The sequence below is a fragment of the Cylas formicarius genome, unplaced genomic scaffold (assembly GCF_029955315.1).
Source record: "Cylas formicarius isolate icCylForm1 unplaced genomic scaffold, icCylForm1.1 PGA_scaffold_3__17_contigs__length_32017465, whole genome shotgun sequence".
In the NCBI taxonomy this organism is placed as follows: Eukaryota; Metazoa; Arthropoda; class Insecta; order Coleoptera; family Brentidae; genus Cylas; species Cylas formicarius.
Window position 1 is genome coordinate 31415500 of NW_026844326.1, and position 21822 is coordinate 31437321.

General features: G+C 37.0%; 3 protein-coding genes across 3 annotated transcripts in view; 2 read left to right on the forward strand and 1 right to left on the reverse strand.

Moving 5' to 3' along the window:
- Window positions 1-21822, forward strand: part of LOC132700196 (serine/threonine-protein kinase S6KL) — a 70429-nt gene that overhangs the window by 3635 nt on the left and 44972 nt on the right. The window contains exons 4-6 of the mRNA XM_060667382.1: window positions 911-1018; window positions 1086-1244; window positions 4702-4790. Coding sequence (XP_060523365.1) covers window positions 911-1018; window positions 1086-1244; window positions 4702-4790 — 356 coding nt within the window. The remainder of the gene's footprint in view (window positions 1-910; window positions 1019-1085; window positions 1245-4701; window positions 4791-21822) is intronic.
- On the forward strand, window positions 1251-4604 carry LOC132700197 (autophagy-related protein 101). The gene has a single exon (XM_060667383.1). The coding sequence runs from the start codon at window positions 1386-1388 to the stop codon at window positions 2046-2048; it is 663 nt and encodes a 220-aa protein (XP_060523366.1). The 5' UTR covers window positions 1251-1385; the 3' UTR covers window positions 2049-4604.
- Window positions 5927-20964, reverse strand: LOC132700193 (uncharacterized). The gene is made up of 2 exons (XM_060667375.1): window positions 20856-20964; window positions 5927-8199 (listed from the first exon to the last, which is right to left on the reverse strand). The coding sequence occupies exon 2, from the start codon at window positions 8188-8190 to the stop codon at window positions 6337-6339; it is 1854 nt and encodes a 617-aa protein (XP_060523358.1). The 5' UTR covers window positions 8191-8199; window positions 20856-20964; the 3' UTR covers window positions 5927-6336.

A 21822-nucleotide genomic window follows, 5' to 3' on the forward strand; every position in this document is an offset into this window, starting at 1 on the left:
TACACGTAGTTTTGGATTGTTGCTTTTCTGTCACATGAGGAAGGGGTTTTAGTCAGCTGTCTACTGTGATAACTTACATTGTCCGTTATAACTAAGCCATAAGGAGGAATGTTTGGAACTAGTTTGTTTTTAAACCAACTTTCAAATAAATCAGCGGTGGTGTCTTCATGTTAATCCAGAAAAGAATCTTTAATATTCTTCGCAGACAGAGAAAGTCCATTTGGAATCCAACCATCTTTAGAGCTAGCATGCAAAGTAGTTATTCTTTTACCCCTTTTTAATGGCGCGTTTATTTTACAGTTATCAGTTGAGTGAACCCAACCATTTTCTGGGGTATCATAAGTGTCGAACCAGGTTTCATCCAAGTAAATAATTGGCCTTTGTTGTTTTCTGTAAATCCTAATTTTTTCTAGATATTCCAGTCGCCATTTCCGAATTCTAAAAGATTCCATTAAAACTTGCCTTTTGTCATTTTTTTAAAATCTAAAACCCATGTGTTGAATACACTTCACACTACAAAATCAATTGGTCCCTTTCTTATATCTATGAACAGACCATAATTGAATGTGTAAAGTATTGACTTTGCAGTAGAATCCATTCTGAAAATATATATTTAATATCTCTTCAAATGATTTGTTATCAGCAGAACAGTCGATAACCAAGTAAATTAAATTATTCTTAAAAATGTGTATTGAATTTTTAGTTTGTTTTTTAGGTCCACACACTAGGTATTTTAAAAACTGATCAACATCACATATAGCACAATAAAAAACGGGAAAATTGGATCGAATTGAATAATTGTTATTATAAATAAAAATTTATAAATCTTTTGTGCTCTCCATACAGTGGAACACATTTTTGGTATTTCATCATTATATCTTCTTCTTCAAAAATGTTAATATTGTTTTAGTTACGGAATTTGTAGAAGAAGGCGAACTGTGGAATCTATTAGTCACCCACGGGAGTCTGCCCACTGCCCTAGTTAAACTTTATGTCGCCCAGATAGCGCTGGTTCTAGGTATGCCATCGGAATCGTTTTTGGGCTTCCCAATTTTTGCATTAACACGGCGCTTTTTGGTTGACAGATTTTCTCCATAACGCCGGCGTGATCTATAGGGACTTGAAGCCGGAAAATATCCTCCTGGATTCGGACGGCAACGTCAAATTGATCGATTTCGGACTGTCCAAGTGGCTCGGCTACGGACGATCGACCACCACCGTGTGCGGAACAGCTCGTTACATGGGTATGACCGTTAGCGATCGAAATCGTTAAAGGACTTTGAAATAGTGAGACTAAAACCAAATTAGTGTTTTTTTTTTGCCGAATATTCTTTACTACTCAGGTTTATCTGTGATTCTCGTGTGATAATAATCGGTAACGCGCAATGAACGCCAGATCTCAAATTTTCGAGCTGACCGTCGAAGGGAGGCAAGCGGACGAGGCGGTCGCCAGCATATTTCACACCGTATTGTTCCATAGATGTTTAGGTAAATTCATGTACGGCAACGAAAGCAGCTATTCGGTGAGCACCATAGGGTTCACCGACGTCGACTGCGACTTCATCGATTTAACTTACGTGTGCTGCTCGTCCGCGTCTTTGAATCGCGTCATCAAAAACGAAATCAGTAATTTCTCGGAGCAATTGCGCAGCAACGAGGGCAACGGCATGGGCCAGATCAGTCTGGAGTTTTTCCAAAAGAAACCGAGCCGGTACCTGTTTTTGCAGCCCGAGTGCATACCGTGGGAGGTGTGGACCGTCAGACTGGAATTGATCAGCTTGAACAACGAAAGCGAACGGCAGGTTTGCAGGGAACGGGTGGGGGAACTGCTGACCGACAAGGTCCTCTACATAACCGAGGTGATGAACAGGCACGATTATTTGCCCAAGATGCCCGCCAGGAGCGAGTTGGATTTAATTTTCGACACTTCGTTTCCGGACGTCCAACCTTACTTATTTAAAGTGAACTATTCCATATCGGGGCCGTCGAGCGGCGCCTCCGTCAGCTCCACCATGAGGAAGTTCATCAAAGAGACTTTGGCTTTCTAATGCACCCCTATAAGTTACCTCTCGCTTGTGTTAGCGCAGATCGGTATCCGTGCCCAGAAAAATTCGGGACCCAAACGTTTGTTGTCACGGCTCGATATAGCCTTCAGCTAAGGCAACCGAGACGGCAGATGGCGGTAGCCGTAGGGCCTCTTTAAAGAAACGTCACTCCAACGCGAGTACTTCTCACATTCACATTCACATTCTTATTCCCTTACGTAGAAATATTACATGCACCCTCATGGGTAATATGGCATTTGCTCAGTATTCAGTACTTCTCTGACGGGCTACAGATTTCGTGGACCTATTTCGCTGCCCTTTTATTAGAGTTTCGGTCATAATTTGAAGGGAATTATCAACCTTGGCCGCAGGTTTCTTACACTTACACTTGTAATGGCGGATTTTGCTCATCCAAGAAGCCCCCGAAGATATTTTTGTGTCCAGATAATCGGCAAATGTTGTAAGTGTCTATTTCTTGAGCGTAGTGGTCCCTTAGGGATGCCACGAAAACCACATAATAACCAGGGGTGCACTAGAAGAATGCTTTAATTAAACCATTTCAAATTGCCTTTCCTACAAAACCCAAAATTCTTTTTTTGCATTTCAATGCAATAGTCGACTAATTGTTTCTCCAAACCCTTAGGCAAAACTCTGTTCCCAACCAAGGACGCTTTTACAAGATCCTCTGCACTTCTGTTGTCTTTCACATATTTTTCAGTGGTTCCTAAAATTGAAAAAAAAAATTCCTTATAAAAGCCAATTTCAAAATAAATGTTATCAATTTTATAGTAATATTTCCCGTTTTACTCCATAAGAATACAAATATTGGTAACGTTTGTATGGGATATCCCATTATAAATGACCAAATCGATAACTTTGTTAATATTGATCCTACAATGAAATTTAAGTTAACAACACTTTTCATAAACCTACCGATTCTGGGTTTAAAAATATAAAATGAAGTTTTATCTGTCAAATTTTGACATGTATTAATTTTTTTAAAAATTGAATACCCTGTATTCGAATGTGTCAATCGATTGCATTGGTTCTCCGGATTTCAAATATTGGTGCTAGGGTTGTTTTTGACAGATTTCAAATATTTAAATTAGTCATGAAAATTAAATTAGTTGCTTTTTTTATATATATCAAAAAAGTTTGTTTGTTGTATAATTTTTCTGTTGCGTAATATTGGGCATTATGACATTTTCAGTTAAACATATTTTGCTTATAACAAAAAGAAATGTTCCATACTTGAATATTCTCAAAAAACGTCCTTATTTCAAACTTCTTGAATTCTTTCTAACATAATGCGTCAAAACTCGAGGCTTCTCTGTCTGATTCGATCAATAAGATGTTGAACTTTTGTCAACTTATGAGCGTGCATTTTATGTGTCTTTAAAATCGTTCAAAAATTTTCAAATATAAGTTATCCGTTTGGTAATTTATAATGGGACACCCTGTACATACCGGTTACATTTGTACACTTACTCTCATAAAAAACCGATACGGCTTGAAAATTCCATTTTATATGTTGAGCATCAGGCAGTCATATCACATTTTGGCAAAAGATGGTTTGTTTTGAGGGGCTCTAAAGGCAGGTTTGCGCCAACATTTATAGTAATAAAAATCAATTGGCATATTTTTAATAGTTAATCTTATAAATGCGAAATGAGAATAGTGCCGAATGTAGGGGTCATACCATAAGAGACATCATATTTCTTAGGATTAGTGGATACTTTTCTGCACTGCACCTGCAAATCGGTAGTGTCATACTGCTTACCACACACCTTAGGTATTGTAGGACCATCCCTGCGTCACACAATATTATTTATTCTTATTTATTAAGTTAGTTTTTTAAAAAATGTTCCAGTATCGAGTTTCGACCTTGTAAATGCCGTTCTTCCGATTGTTAGTATTTGGTTTGGATATCACGGTTCGTTAGTCGGGTAGGTTTGTCCTTGCACATTAGGATAACGCTGTAAATATCGTATTCCGTTCGCTGCCTAGCCAGAACTGAGACACGCGGCTCCGACACTTTCAATTCTTCACAAGTATGTAATCGGTAGTGTGTGTGCAATACGCTTCGCGGAGGTTCCGCAAATTTGAGATCTTGCTCTACCATACCAGTTACGCAACGCGCATATTGTTTTAAAACGTTTGTGTACACTTTAATATTTATGTATATGTGGATATAAACGATAGGTTAGGGATACGAGGGAAGGCGGTGCGATGTCAAATTTTGGCGAAGGCGCTGGGAAACAAGATGTTTCGTTTGGGACCATTGATTTTTTCGTTTAAGCGGAGAATTTTCGAATCAAAGATGGAGCGAGCCGCAGGGTGGTTTAAAAAGTGCCTTGGCGAAAATTTTTCACTTGATTAGTTAGTTGTTTTTGTTTGACGCGTAATTTTGTGGTTTAAAATGTTAGTTCGTTTTGAGTTTTAGTGTAAACGTTAGATTTTTTTACAATATAAACTTAACAATTATTGTAAATATTGTAAATAATTGTGCATAGGAGTTAGCGATTAATTAATATATACATGTTGTGATTTTAAGTAAATGAGGAAATAAAATAAAGATTTTATTTATTTTGAACCATATTTTGATTAAATCCGTCCGAGATGCAGTGCAGGTAAGTTTGTTCTTTTTTTGTTTCAGCCCCCGAAATTTTGTCCGGAAAGCCGTACGGGCACGCCGCCGATTGGTGGAGTTTAGGAGTGCTGGCTTGCCTGATGTTAACCACAAAGGTAAGTTGAAAATTATTTTCATTCGCGTTTTAACTTTTGAAATGTAACGACATTTTGGCGGATGCGCTAGGGAACATTGCTAGTCAAAGCACATCTCAAACCCGTCGATAGGGCGTTACTAATGACAGTTAAATTAAATTTTCAAAAAAACAAATATAAAAGTCATATCAGGATGACTTATAAGTAGGTGCAGACTAAAAACAGAACGATTGGCGAAACGTCAGAAACTTCGATTCAAGAGGAATCCAGAACTTTTGTACATGACATTACAGTAGGCTACTGAGAAAATGATTGAAATTTCTTTGAAATATTATTCAACAATATTAGAAAATCAATATAAACATCTCTAAAGATGTATTTTTGCCACGGTTTTTTTTCACTTTCGCGTAGCCGAGTGACCGCGGAACAACTTTAAATATTCAAATTATACGCATGTAATATGCATCGAGCCTTGGACGACTTTTAACTTGAATTACCTACGTAGATACGCCGCTTTGAAAATTAAACATTTATGAAGCAGTTTGCGGCAGTGTATAATAGCTATTTTAATTATCGGGCCTAGGTCCCACTCAAAATTTTAACCCGTCCGTGATGACGTCAATAAACTACGTCACTTGTTTTATCCGATTTAAACTTTTACATATTCTCGACGTTTAGACAGGCAACGTTTAAGTTTTAAATTGAAAATTGAAATCGTTATATGATGAAGAATCAGTAACACAAAAGAAACATTTAAAAAAAAGGATCACCTATCTGACAGTTGTCAAAAAGGTGGCGTCACGACTATCCATGGTCCGTGACCGTTACAGATCCCATTTTTCGTGCGGGAACGTGTTAATGTTAGTAATCGTTGTTAAATGAACTGCACGCTTCCAAAAAGTATTAATTGGGGCGCATAGAAGAAAAATTTTATTTATTTAAAGACATTTTCATAATTTTACCTGTTTTTGCTTGCTGTGCATACGTCATGCGTATTGCGTGACCCACTTTTTCTATTGATTTTTATTGACAATAAGAATATAAGACAACGAATGTAAATAAATTAGCAAGTACTTACCAGTAATTTCGCGAAATTCGTAATAAGTTAATTGATTTTGCTGTTATTATAAGTCGCCGCCATATTAAAACGCACGCCGTACGTATAAAACTTTATTGAAAGCTTTAAACACGCGTATCGTAATATAAAATAAAATTAATATCCATGGACTCCGCCATAATGACCCTCTCATCTTGTTTCGAACGTTTGTATTCTTCGCCCCGTACTCGCGCGGGGGGGGAGGCGCGAAAACAATAAAAATTAAAAAATAAAAACAAAAAACGAGAGATTTTTACACGCGAAAGGAAGAAAAACAAAAAGTGATCGTGTCGCCTAAATTATTGAGCACATAAATAAAACTAATAGGTTCTCGTACGAGGCCCGGTTAACCCAACCGTTCTGGAAAAGTTACAATAAAAAAAAATAATTAAGTTCGGGTTTCGGAACAAAGGGGCAAGCGGTCCTCGAGAATCAGTCGTTTTTTTTTTACTATCGTCGTCGCTTTTCCGTTCAAGAGCTCGGCGCGCATTGTGTCGGGTTTTCTTCTAGTTTCGGTTGCTCCGTAGTTAGTACGAGTTCCTCGGGTTTCGAAGCTTCCAGCTCTTGAGGTTTCGCTTCTTGCGTCGTGATCTCCTCGCTTTGCAGCTCCAGTTTGACTTCGACTGCCTGTTGATCGAGCGGCACCTGCTCCTGCTGGGTCGTCTGCTCCGGCTGTTCCTGCGGAATCTCCACTACAACCGGCAATATGTCCTCCGCCTTCGCCCTTTTTTCGGACGGTACTTGCACGATTGTTTGTTCCAGCGTCAGCTTGATTTCCGGAAGGGCTTCTTCCGCCGCCGGTGCCGCCTCGATTTTCTGCTCGCTTTGCAGAGCGACTTCCTCCTTGATCTCGACGGCTGCGGGCTTGGGTTGTTCGAGCTTTGCCGTCAAAGACGGCAGCGCCAAAGGTTTCTCTTCTTCCACGCTTTCCTGGGGCAACGTTTTCACTATCACTTGCTCTACTTGAACCTGTTGAGGTTGTTTTACCACCGGTTTCGGTTCGACTTCCACGGGCAACGATTTAATCTGTGGTATTTCGATTTTCAACGACGGCGTGGGCGTGGTTTCCGGTTGTTTCTGTTCTTGTTCGGTCGAAGTTTCTTGGGGTTGTGGTTCGGGCGGGGGTACGAAAATTTCTGTTACTTTTATTATTGGTTCCGGTTGTGTTGGTTCGGGTTGCACAGGTTTCGCTGGTTCGGGTTGCAAAGGTGCAGCAGGTTTCGCTGGTAGCGCTGGTTCGGGTTGCAAAGGTGCAGCAGGTTTCGCTGGTAGCGCTGGTTCGGGTTGCAAAGGTTCAGCAGGTTTCGCTGGTAACGCTGGTATTGGTTGCACAGGTTCAGCAGGTTTCGCTGGTAGCGCTGGTACTGGTTGCACAGGTTCAGCAGGTAGCACTGGTTCGGGTTGTAAAGGTTCAGCAGGTTTCGCCGGTAGCACTGGTTCGGGTTGCACAGGTTCAGCAGATTTCGCTAGTAGCACTGGTTCTGGTTGCAGAGGTTCAGCTGGTAGCGCTGGTTTGGGTTGCAAAGGTTCAGCTGGTTGAATTGGTTGTGCTGGCTCGGGCTGCAAAGGTTCAGCAGGTTTCGCTGGTAGCGCTGGTATTGGTTGCACAGGTTCGGCAGGTGTCGCCGGTGGCGCTAATTCGGATTGCAAAGGTTCCGCAGGTTTCGCTGGTATTGGTTGCACAGGTTCAGCAGGTTTCGCTGGTAGCGCTAATTCGATTTGCAAAGGTTCAGCTGGTAGCGCTGGTTCGGGTTGCACAGGTTCAGCAAGTTGAACTGGTTGTGCTGGTTCGGGTTGTAAAGGTTCAGAAGGCAGCGCAGGTTGCAGAGGCTCAGCAGGTTTGCCTGGCTGGGCGGGTTGTGCCGGTTCTGGTTGAACGGGTTCGGCAGGCTCGCCTGCTGGTGCAGGTTCTGCTGGTTCTGGTTGAATAGGTTCGGCAGGCTTGCCCGGCGGTGCAGGTTCTGGTTGCAACTGCGCCGGTTCAATTTCGGCTGGTTGCTGAGGTTCAGCGGGTACGCTGGGTTGTGCCGCCTCAATTTCCTTGGGATCAGCAGCGCCACCGGGCTGCTGAGATTTGGAGGCTTCGCCGGCGTTGCCCGAAGACGAGGGCTCGCCAGACTGACCCTCTTCTCCAGACGTCTTCTCGGCAGATTCTTCGGAACTCGTGCTGGAACTGTCCGAGGAGAGGTCTTGTTGAAGGAGGGACTTTTCGTCGGCCTTTGAGACGGACGAATAGGAATCGGAAATAACTAGCGGCTCCTCGCTTTCGCCCAACGGATATGCCAGCGCTGTGGCTGCTAAGAGTAACCCTAGTACAACCCTCATTCTGCAATTCTGCAACGACAAAAAGAAATTATAGTACTTGTGAACTCTGGCAAGGTTAAAATAACTATCAACTCATAAATAATCTAATTAACAATCTAATAATATTTATTTATTTCGCGTATTTTTTGAAGAAGAGTAGCTGATAAAAGCGAAACATTAAGGCAAAACTGTAAAAACTTATCGCTGACTTCATAAATATTTAGGTGTTCCTTTATCATTATTTACGGTGATATATATAAAGACACCGAGAAAAATATTTATTAGTATTATTTTAAAAAAGTACTTGCTCCTGAAAATTGGAATAATATAAATAAACAATCTACTGCAAATTACAATGTTTGACGTATAATTAGGACTAATAACTTTATTATATGCCTGCGGCATATGAAAATACGCTTAACAAATAACCCACACTGTTGAGGTTGGCCTTTAGTTACTTTGCCTAGCACATTCGCCATTTTTATACCGAAACTAATTAATAGCTGCACCCAATTGCAGTGATTTGAATCTACGATTTAAATTATTTCAATTCGTTACGTTTTGCCTGGAGTTCCGAATTTTGGCGGACCGTTTCCGTCCAGAAAATTTTATCCGCAAATTAGTGTTGAATTTTTTGCCATTGAAATTTTAAATGATCGAGGAGCCTTTATCAAATACTTATATTTCGTTAAACTTAAAAAAAAAAACTAGAGCCGTAAAATCCACAACGCTACACATGATCGCTAATGCCCTGTTACGTATATGGTATAATGGCGAAGATCTCATGTAGCTTCTCAGAGTAGCGAGAGGGGGGGGGGGGATGTTGAACTCTCCGAGTTCGACCGGTTAGCAAAAAAACCGAAGAACAGAAAAAGAAGCCGCCGGACTGGCCTTAAATCTGAAACTAGAAACGGAGAACGCGTATAAAAATAGAAGACGGAACGGGTTTTTCTTCGGGTTTGTTTTTTACCCGACGACGCGACGGCCAGTTCTTGGCCTCTTCTTTTTACATAATCGACGCGCTGCAAGAATGCACGCGTTTTTTCCTTGTGTCGAAGGAAGAAGAACTTCCACGTCCGAAAGTCCCGAGTGGTGCGTAACGAAGGTAACGATTCATTTTAATAAAAGAAGAAGAATTGATTAAGTAAACCTTGTATTTGCGGACAATAGTCAATTTGGTAAAGATAAAAGAAAAACTCAAAAATAGAGTCGACGAAGATAGTGGAAACATCACGGCGTTTACTTACAGGGCAATGAAAATAAATGGCAATAAAAGTCAATAACTAGATGTATGCGCAAACACGTTTGAGGGTACATGATCACGACCAGAACAAAACAAAAAACTTTAAATAGCATCACGTTGAAGAAATTCCGTAATATTGCTTTGCTGGAAAGTTTTCGTTTTAAGAAAGGCTGGTAACAGTATCTTATATAAATATCGGAAGTGACTCGACAAAACTCACGTGATAAAGTGACGCTTTTTTTTTTTTTCAGAAAAGAGTAGAAAAGTGTATTTTTTAGATGAACTGATGAATTATTGGTTACATTATTTTGAGGCTCGATTGCGTTCAGAACTTTTTTAATAATCCTCATTTTAAATAATGTAAGTAAATAAATCCTCCCTATTGTAATTTACAATATTTTTTTTTTACTAATACGTTATTAGAATATTCAGGATCAACTACTTTTTTAAAATAATGCCAATGAATAAGTTTCTTTGATAACATTTATCCTGAGTTTTTTTTCTCCCACTTGGCATTTTGAAACTTTCAAAAAAGACACTAAATAGACCTTTATAAATAATCTTCATTATTGTAATTTACAATAAATTGCTTTCTTTGCATTGCATTGGCATTTTGAAAGTTTAAAATCAATTTCAAAAACCAAACCACATGGACTAACCAGCAAACGGAAACTAACCTTTACTTCAAGCATTGTTACATAAATTGCGAGACTGCATACATGTAAAACGTAGAGGAAAACTGACCAGATGCACCTATCCATAGTGATGGTGTTGCACAAGCTTTCATTTTAGAGTGTGGGTTCCAACAGATAGATCATCCTCCCTATAGTCCAGATATGGCCCCCAGCGACTATTATTTGTTTAGATATTTGAAAAAGGACTTACGTGGACAGCGGTTTAACGACGATGTTGAGTTAAAAAAGGCTGTTTTAGCTCATGTTTTAAAGGGATTGAGTTGTTAATAAAGAGATGTAACAAGTGTATTGAAGTTAATGGGATTATATTGAAAAATAATAAAAAAATTGTTACTCTACTTTGTTTGTTTCATATTCAGATCGGGAAATTTTGGCCTCGTACTCTTTGACTGGTATATCTCAAATGAATAGTCTTAATGTAGATAAATGTAAAGTTCCAAGATTTAATATAATATAGAATCTCAAATACTGTTCTCCGACGTGTTACAGATAGTAAAGATCTGGGCGTGCATTTCGATCACATTACATTCGTGTACCACAGCATTGTATCTGTGGCTAACCGTAATTATTGTTTTATACTACGCAGCTGCAATTCTTTTATCGACATTGCTGCTTTGCTGCTCGTGTGTGTCAGTAATCTTTGTTTATAAATTGCTACACAACATTATAGATAGTCCGAATCTACGCTCAATTCACGCAACAAACCTATTAAAAAATTCGACTATAAATATAGCATGTTCCAATTGTAATTGTGTTTCGGACGTGTGTGATATATTTAACTGTGGTCTGAGGGAATTGGGAAATATATGTTTGATGTCTAGTCGACGCTAGCTCGAATCAAGATCTATGGTTATTCCAATTTCTTTGGAGCTCACTTTGTCAACCTGCTCACTAGAATAGGTTAGGTTACATTATATTACATACTGTTTCTTTTTTTTTGTTACTATACATTGCTCTGTAAATGGATTGTTTTCTGTTGAGCAATCAAGCTATTATTATTATTATTATTATTATCAATAAAAGTTAAAAGTTAATAGTAGCAGCTAATGAAATTCAATCGACATATTAATTTATTATTTAATCGTATAAGATTCAATGGAAGCATCGAACAGTGGCGCGGGTTGAGAACGCAACAATTTCAATTGCAATTGCAAAACGAACGAAGAAAATCGATTTTGAGCGCTCATATTATCGTCCAAGAGGAAAAAACGTCCAGCCCGGTTCGTTGCACCGGGTTTTAATAATAAACTACACACAAAAAACGGAAAAACCGGTTTTAAAATCGCCGCCATGGCAAAATGCGATGTCCAGCGGCACCGTTAACGTAATAAACATTTCACGGGGTCGTAGACCTTTCCGTGACATCCTTCGATCGTACGTTCTAAATTTCAACGATTTTACTTGACCTTAACATTGACGCCGATGATATTTTTTCCGCTCCCTCTCTCTCTCGCACGCATTTAAAATCGTTTTAGGGTCTTCCGTTTGGTTTGAATCACCGTTATTTACGCCTGTCGCGCTTACGTGACAATTCCATTCACGAATTTGCGAGAAGGCGGGACCTTGGAAATAACGATAAACAAAAAAAAATGCGAGGGCTTCAGTTTCGTCAGAAGTTCGCTTTTACTTTCGGTGGCAAATGCGGGTCATGCATCGGGACATAGGAAATCCCCTGGGAATTTTTGTACATTTTATAGCAAAGTGGTAATAATCTAATAATCAATACAACAAACACCAACGCTGTGAGGCTACTTCCAAAACTGACGTATCAAATAAAGGTCGGTTTACAATAAAGACATTCACATTTGGTTTCGCGGACGTTCAGAATAAACTTAAGTATGTAGGTAAAGTCTGTTCATAGATATGAGAAAGTGACTAACTGATACGAATTAAGGAAAGACCCGGGCAAGCTGTAAGAATGAAACATGAATACTTTGCTTAGAATTTAAGATACTAAACAATATTTATTTATATTTATATGTATATTTGTATGTATTTATGTTTAAATCTAAAATAAAATTACAAATAATTATTATTTGTTCTATATTATTTGCAATGTGGATATACGATTCTACTGCCCTTTCTAGGTGTTTAACAGAATTTGCCCAACTTTGTGGGGGGGATGTCAAAAACATCGGTTTCTATAAGTTTGAGGACATTGGAGTTAAGACGGGGAAAAATATTGTTACGATGAATGACAGATTTCAGTTGGTGCCAAACATGTTCAATGGAATTAAATATACAGTGGAAGCCTTAAAACTGTATGCCCTACATTTTTTACATAATTAGCGTATTCCTGTTGTAGGTTCAAGCTTTGTAGAACCTCAATTAATTGCTTTTTGATATGATCTTCGTGAAAATAAATGTCGTTATTATACATATAGTTTTGGATTGTTGCTTTTGTGTCACATAAGGAAGGGGTTTTAGTCATCTGTCTACTGTGATAACTTGCATTGTCCATTAGAATTACGCTATAAGAAGGAATGTTTGGAACTAGTTTGTTTTTATATCAACTTTCAAATATATCAGCGGTGGTGTCTTCATGGTAATCCAGAGAAGAATCTTTAATATTTTTCGCAGACAGAAAAAGTCCATTTGCAATCCAATCATCTTTAGAGTCAGCATGGTAAAAACTAGTTATTCTTTTACCTTTTTTGATGGCGCGTTATCAGTTGAGTCAACGCAATCCTTTTCCGGGGTATCATAAGTGTCGAACCAGGTTTCAGCCAAGTAAATAATTGGCCTTTGTTGTTCTCTGTAAATCCTATTTTTTTCTAGATATTCCAGTCGCCATTTCCGAATTCTAAAAGGTTCCATTAAAACTTGCCTCGTCATTTTTTTTTAAATCTAAAATCCATGTGTTGAATACATTTCCATCAGGTAGTTCTGCCACATTTAACACTGGTTTCATCTTTTTCAAGCCTCCTAATTAAGATATCTAATGTAGCCACGCTTTATTCCTTTTATATCTTGATAACTTTCATCTACACTCGAGAAAATGTCAGCATCGCTTCTTCTTTTCTTCGCTGAAATGGGATTATTTACAATTTTCCATACAGTGGATGTTGGAATTTTCGTCAATGTGGCCGTTTCTTCTAAAGATGCTTGTTTCCTGGCACCACGTTCAATGAGAGTCAAATAAACATTGTTTATAACTTCCTTAGTCTCAATAGAATAGTGTTTTCTACATTTGGGCGGGAGCATCTCCTGAGATACACCAGACTCGCACATATTTTGCATAATTCGCACACGATTCAACACACGCTGTATTACAAACCAAATGAGAATGATTACTAATAAACTTAAACTAAGTAGTGTAGCAAACCAAAGAATATTAAACACAGGTAGGTATAAAATGATTTTCTATTACGGACCACAATTTTACCTGAATTTAAATTCCGAAACCTTAAGTAATAATCTTGTTGTATTGTATGATAATGACCACCCTTGGATAATCCCATTCAAAAGCAATTGGTCACTTTCTTATATCTATGAACAGACCATATAGTCCGTCTCAACCTCCCCAATAAAACTTCTAACGATAATCGTTTTTACTGTGCGTTTCGAACAAATTGTTTTACTTCAGACTAAAACAAATAAACCCATCACTTGCCGAACACAATCACGAAACCGGACATAAAATGTTATTCGGTAAAACAAAAATTCTTGCATGTAATCAATACTTCTACCAACGAAAAATCGAAGAATCTATAGAAATCTATAAGCCATCTAACACTCTTAACCGCGATTCAGGTCTTTACCTATAAATGTAATGATTTAAAAAAAAAGCGAAGTTGTTCCTACTTTGGATAAACTGAAGCAGAAGCTAAAAGAAGATGAAACCAATATAAATATAAGCCGTGTCACCCTCCATAGAATTGTTTGTGAAATGGGATTTAAGTACCGCAAAATAGACAAAAGGCAAGTAAATAAAAATAAAATAAAATAAAAGAAATAATAAAATAAAAGATATAGGTTAGACAGCAGATCTGAGAGTAAAACAGAATTAGATGTCGAATAAAAACGTACTTATTATTGATAATTTAAATATATTAAATATACTTAAACAGTACCGAGCGGTTAGATGTTTGATTGCGATGATTGACGTCAAAAACGAAGACGATATACTTTGGGACATACCATACCTATGCTATATTCACAAACTTCAATTGTTTCTAAGTTTCTAAAGTTATTAATATCGAAAGTTTTTCAATACATTCGGGCTCGGGGTTATTCGACTTCGGATAGTCCAGTACGCGCGCTCCTGTTAAAAGACATTGTAGCGTAATACGAGTTTAACGATGCGACATGACAATTGACGACGTGATATCCCGTCATTATCTCCAATTCAAAGTCTGCTCCGAGAAACGTCGACGACGACGAGAAATAATTATTTAACTCGGGAGCATTCGCGTCGATGTTCTTAATTTTCATTAACCCCGTCCGTGGACAAAAATTCTTGAATTATTGATTCATTCGTTGTCGCCGTATATGAAAACGTAAACCTGATACTTAATTTTGGGCAGTTTATTGTGAAATCTGTAAACGTTGCAACTCATTTTAATTGTAAATATATAATTGTTACTTTCTAATAAGACGTTAGCGTAGGAGACATCAACGGCCGATAAGGCGGGAAGCGCTCGAAGATCACCTAAAAAGAGTTCATCTTGTATAATTAAGCTTTAAAAAATCACCGCTAGGGGCGGGTAATTAGACTGCGCTTTCTTGCGCCAAATATGTCGCAAACAACGCAAATTGAGTATAGAGCAGTCATAAAGTTTTTGACAAAAGAAGGGTTAGCAACTAAAATTATTAAAGAAAGTTCTCCTTCGTATTCTGTAGTGAGAGAATGGGCAAAACGTTTTCGAATGGGGCAGGAGTCCATTGAAGATGATTCAAGAACTGGTCGACCAGTGGAGGTCATAACGGAAGATATCGTTGCGATTGTGGAAGAGGTGGTATTGAGTGATCGACGTTTAAAGGTCAAGGATATCTCAGAAATTACTAAGCTTTCTAATACAAGCGTTCGCCGAATCCTGCATGATCATTTAGGTATGCATAAGGTGAGTGCAAGATGGGTTCCTAAAAATCTTTCGGGTATTCAAAAACAACGCGGTGTCGAGTGTGCGCGGTCTTTTTTGGAACTCTGTGGGTCGGAACCGAAGCCTGTGATAGAAACTATTATGACGGGAGATGAAAAAGAATCAATGGAGTTGCGTCGTAAGGGTGAAGCACCTCCAAGAAAATTCAAAGTCTGCCAGTCAACAAAAAAGGTGATGGCCACGATTTTTTGGGATTGTGAAGGAATCCTTTTGATAGATTTTAGAGAAACTAATACCTCTGTCAATGGTAAATATTACGCAACATTATTACATACATTGCGGGACTGAATACGTATAAAACGTCGAGGAAAACTGACCAGATGCACCTATCCATAGTGATAGTGTTGCACAAGCTTTCATTTTAGAGCGTGGGTTTCAACAGATAGATCATCCCCCCTAGAGTCCAGATATGACCCCCAGCGACTATTATTTGTTTGGATATTTGAAAAAGGATTTACGTGGACGGCGGTTTAACGACGAAGTTGAGTTGAGCTGTTTTAGGTCATTTTGCAGACAAACCAAAAGAATATTTTTTTAATGGGATTGAGTTGTTAATAAAGAGATGTAATAAGTGTATTGAAGTTAAGGGGGATTATGTTGAAAAATAATAAAAAATGTTTACTCTACTTTGTTTCTTTCATATTCAGGCCAGGAAATTTTGGCGCTGGCCTCGTATATACTATATTTATACAGAATAGAAGAAATTGTAAGAATTGCGAAACAACGAGAAAATTAAAAACTTTTACAAAACAAATCAAAAGAAACTGTATTACAAAATTAGCTCTAAATGTAAGAAATCGATTTTACAGAATATATCAATGAATATTATCCAGCACCGACAATTTGTTTAAGAAACTGCAAGAAATGCGAGACATAAATAGAGAATTAAAAATCATTACGAAACTAAGCAATAAACGAACGAAAAGAAACTGTATGACAAAATTGTTAAAAAATTCATCTGCTAAAAATACGCACATATTCTAAAATCTAAACTTATAAGTTGATTTACTTAATAAGAGACAGAATTGAAAATGTTCGGTTCGGTTTTTAATTAAATTACATAATTAATTTAGGTTTAGTTTATGATATTGGGCAACGTACGGTTTTCAATGACGCGTTTTCTAATTTCTGAAAGAAATGTCAAGTGTGCGTTTCCAAGGTGACGGTGTAATAATCGTGATTTTTCCTCGTTACCGATCTGAATAATTTAAAGGCCACCGGTTTCTTGCATCGGCGTAATTTTGATCACGAACGGCCGGCGTCCGTCGTCCGAAACGCGGAAACCGAAGCGCCGCAGCGTCCGAAATCTCGTTAGCTCGTCCTCCTTTCAAACCCGACACGCGTTACACAACTCGAACGTTTAACATTTAATTTCGAAAAATCGCTGTTCACCTTTCGCGCGTAAACCGTTTTATTCTCAACTCTCGATGAGGCTTCGCGGGTATAGGGGCCCCGGAATTACGAGAGAGCGACAAAAACGGATTCAGGTCAATAATACGGTTAATCTTTGGCGAACGCGCGCGTGTCGGAATGAGTAAAATTTAAATAAATCGAAGCAAATTACGTTAATCTGCATATAGCCGGTACGATTTGCAACCAAAAGTGGTTTTGTTTTTTCTTGTAAAGTCTTTAAGGTTATGACACATTTTCTTAGTCGTGCCCTTTAATACACCTTCGAAATATAAACGTTTCAATTTTTTGTCTGTCATTCGTTCTCTGTTCTGCATAAAAACGCAACGAGGGAGCGCAAATTTCGCTCCTTAGACCCTAGCGTCCATCTTTTTTCTGCCATTTCCCACTCTTTTTCGCGGATCGCTATGACACACGATAATGATAATTCCTCAAAAACGATGGCAAATATTGACAAAAATTTTGCTCGAAAAGACTTACGAGATCCGGATCAAAAAATTATTACGAATAATTTTTTTTGGTTATTTCTGCTTCGACAAAATTTTTGAACCGGGATACTCTTGAGATCCGGAGTTTAACTTTTATTTCATGCGTTTTACGATTATATACAGGATTTTTAAATTATGAAAAAAAAAACCCTTGGAATTGTTCTGTCCCGTAGTGTTAGCCGGAAATATGTCCAGTACAATATTTTTTTCTACTCCCGTCTGTAAAATACCTAATTGTGCGTATAATGCCTAATGCCTGCTGCGTAAGGAAAACCAGTACTACAAACGAGGATGTAAGTTTGAACCGCTGAATAAAATCCAATGTATACTAATCATATCAATTTATATATTCTCTAAAACCAATTTCGCATATTTAGAGCTAATTTTGAAATACAGTTCGTTTTAAACTGACTCGTTTTATAATAGTTTTTACTTTTCCTGTTCTATTTTGTAATTGTCTATGTCTATTCCCGTCTCAACTACGCCTTGGTTTGTTGGAGAGGTTCCCCACGTGCGGAGCATACTAGATTGTGCCACGCTCTCAAGAAACTCAGATATTCAGTACAGTTTAAGACCGAATCTTAACGTAAAAATACCTACAGATCGACTGTCTCTTACAGCAAATAGTGCTTTTGTTTTGACTGTAAAAATTTATAATAAATCGCTTATCGAACTGAATGAGATAACTAGTCAACCAAAATTGAAATGCACTCTTAAAGACAAATGGCTACGCCTCGCCTATTACAATATTAAGGATTTTCTTTCTTGTGATACATTTTAATACGTATTCGTCGTTTGTTATTGTTTATATATTTGTTATTTATCTAATATTATTAATTATACTAATAACATATTATATGGACAATGTCCAACACTTGTAAAAATCAAGTCTTATGGAAATGAAGCTATCTTTATCGTCTTTGTCGCGGTGTTTTAAACATATATTTGCTAGGCGATATCTGTACTTACTACTTACTACTCACAGTCATTGTCTTAGCTCATATAGCCATTAGATATAGATAAATTAAGAGTTAACTCGTCGGGTGAACCTTTTGAACGTCAAACAACAAAAATTCCTGTATTATCAGTATGGACAGAGTCTCTATATATCTGTATCTTTGATCATTCCTGTTCTTTTAAAGAGCGCCGATTTATTTTTTTAGGGAAAAAGAAAATTAGTGGAATATGAAGCAGCATCACGCGAATAATAAAAAAGAAAGATCAAAATGTGAGAATTTGACATTTGTAACCAAAAAAATTTTAGTATGGTCTGTTCATGGACATGAGAAAGTGTCCGATTGCTTTGGAACGGGATTATCCAAGGATGCTCATTAACATACAATGCAACAAGATTATTACCTAAAGTTTCGGAATTTAAATTCATGTAAAATTGTGGTCCGTAATAGAAAATAATTTTATACCTACCTGTGTTTAATAATATACTTAGTTTAAATTTATTAGTAATCATTCTTATTTCGTGTGTAATACAACGTGTGTTGAATCGTGCGCTAATTATGCAAAATATGTGCGAGTCTAGTGTATCTCAGGAGATGCTCCCGCCCAAGTGTAGAAAACACTATTCTATTGAGACTAAGGAAGTTATAAACAATGTTTATTTGACTCTCATTGAACGTGGTGCCAGCGAGCAAGCATCTTTAGAAGAAACGGCCACATTGACGAAAATTCCAACATCAACTGTATGGAAAATTGTTAATAATCCCATTTCAGCGAGGAAAAAAAGAAGCGATGCTGACATTTTCTCGAGTGTAGATGAAAGTGATCAAGATATAATACGGCGATAGTGGTACTGATATCTTATGAGAATAATTGTAAGTAATTTAAGTAGGTAATAAAAATAATTTGTAATTTTATTTTAGATTTAAACATAAATACATACGGATCAGTTAGTCACTTTCTTATATCTATGAACAGACTTTACTTGTAAATTTGAACATTAAAAATATACTTGAAACGCTGTACCTTCATGAGCCATGACAATAAGTCACACATCATAATGTCAACATCAAAAGTTTCTGTATTATTAGTATGGACAGGGTCTCTGTATATCGGTATCTTTGATCATTCATAACAGCACAAACTAGTAAAAATATGATTCAACAGAGTCCATTTAATTTTTAATTAATTTTTTTTGCAAATTATAAACTTCCGCGCATAGAAATTTTTGAATTTAATATTTTTTTTTCGAGAAACTATTCATCTGTTCCAAAAAATAAACATGCCATTTTATATATTTGTAAAATTCAAGCTAGACGTTGTACCTCAAACTCGATCAGAGTACCTAATGTTGCAGTAGAGGATAAAAAACCATAGCGAACTTGATTAGATTTACGCCTAATGCAGTAAGAGATGTTATTATTGAAAAATAAGTGTTGAGTTGCTAATTATCAATGACCCTATTTGTTTTTGGTTAATTTGACTCGTGCAGTTATTAGTACTATGCTAAACACAAAAAGCGAAAATAAATTAAAGCATGTTAAATTGTCTTTAAAACATCATATATTTTTTTATCTGAAATTCCATTTTCATCGGCACAAGGATAATGTCATATAAAATGTGTTAAAATTTAATAGATAATTAAGGTATAAGCTCGAAGATACTCACCTACCGTTACACGACAGTAATTCTCATTGATTTCTACTTATGATAAGACGGTTTTTCTCTTCTTTTTTGTTTTTTTTTTTTAATTTTTATTTAATTTTTGAAAATTGTGTCATGTGTAAAATTGTAAATGAATTTTGAAAATATTCTATGATAGTTTCATCTTAAAATAAATTGGTTATTACGTAAATATCTATCGCACTTGTTTAATTCAATGTAAAACTTGTCGTGCGTATACCACTTTCAAATCGATTCTACCGAAATTGTTATTTTCCAACAGATTTTCAAAATATCCGAAAAAGCGACAGATTTGAAAATAAAAAAAAAATCTATTCTCTTGTTCTTGGTTTCCGGTAATAACTTCGTATACGTACAATGCTTACGTTAGTTTTCGTATTCCAAAAGCATATCAACTTTTACCATAATAAAACAGTTTGAATAAAAAAAAACCCTCCCTTGAATTTTACTATTTTTTTAAATACTAATCTTCCCATAGAAGCAAAGCGACCTAAGTTTTTTTTTTTATAAAAATGTATTCCTGCGAGCGGATTTTGAAAATTTTGGTGTCAAAATGCTGCAAAAAAAAACACCTGTTCTAAAAAGTTTCCGTTCCCGCTAGGGTGCTATTTCAAAAATCTAGGCTATCGTAAAAAATTAATGGTTCATTACATTAAATGCTATTTGCCATTAGACCAGTGAAAGACGTTCAACCGTCTATATTAACCCTACCGAATTTCAATCACAAAATGTCGATGACCGGTTTGTTTATTTTATTTTATTTGAACCCGGAATGAAAACTGACAGAAACTTTTGTTCCGTGTTGTTGATTAAACAAAAAGAAGAGATTTTCGCGTCGTTAATCTGTCGATACGTGTGCTATAAGCGTAATACGTCTACCAAATGTTACAACAAATGTTAATTACAACAATAACAGCGGCGCGTTTGTGAAATTAAAACATAAAAACGTTATTTATGTGTAACGCGGTGTATTAAACTGCAGTTAGCTGCATTCGATTGCTAACGCTTTCATTTTCAAAATTATATACACGAAACGATGTAAAAAGTGCTCGGTTCTCGTCAATAACTTCGATAAAAATATAATTTAAAGCGGGCGATAAAAAAAAATTACCTTAAAAAATTGCGACGCACTGTCTCGATTCGAAATGAAGCTGTGTGGTGTTCGGGCTACCTACTGGGTTTGACCAACACTTCACTGGACACTTAGAGTTATGGTGAGACCGAAGGTGGTGGTCGCATTTATACGAGGCCGCCCCCCTCCGCGCGGATCCCGCTGCATCACCATCATCATCATCCCGATGATGATCATCAAACCGTCAGTGTAATGGGTTTCTTGGGTCAAGTTTAAAGCGCTTCGGAGACATCGATTCCCTTGCCTATTATGTTATTGTTGTGCTTTTTGCGATTTTTTTTCGATGGTTCGATCAGTCTTCTTCCAGTTTGATAATAAATAGGAAACGATATTTACTGTTAATTTCGAAGAGATAAAGAATGTTATGAGAAAATATTAAATATAATGTTTAGATTTTCACAGTTTTTAATGATTTATTACAGCTGCTTCGGCAACACCGTGCCTTTATCAAATACAAAAAAAAACATTAAAAACATTTGAATATAAGAGTTGTTGAGATTGCTATTTGAAAGTATACAGGGCGCTCAAAAAAGCGCGACGAACGAAACGTGCATTTTTTAATTTAAAATCGTTCAGTTTTTTTAATAATAGCAAAAAATGCGGAGTGTTTTCTGATCGAATGCCCTAAACACGTTTTAACTTTTGAAATACGCAGTGGTCAAGTTTTCAAAAATAAAATATATATATTTTTTATCATTTCTAAAGGAATTTAATTGTTTGATATTTTTTCTCTTGAAAAAATAAAAACCTCCTCTCTGCTTGAGAGCTTGACACAATATTTACAAAATTCGTACTCTTGAAACCAATGACATAATTGTTAACTCAACCTCTACAAAGAAAGGAAAGGAAATTTTCAACTGAAACAGTTTCAGTCAAGCACTGAAGAAGCCAACAGGCGAAACGTTAGCAAAAACCGACGCAGAAGGAATCCAGAAATTTTATAAAA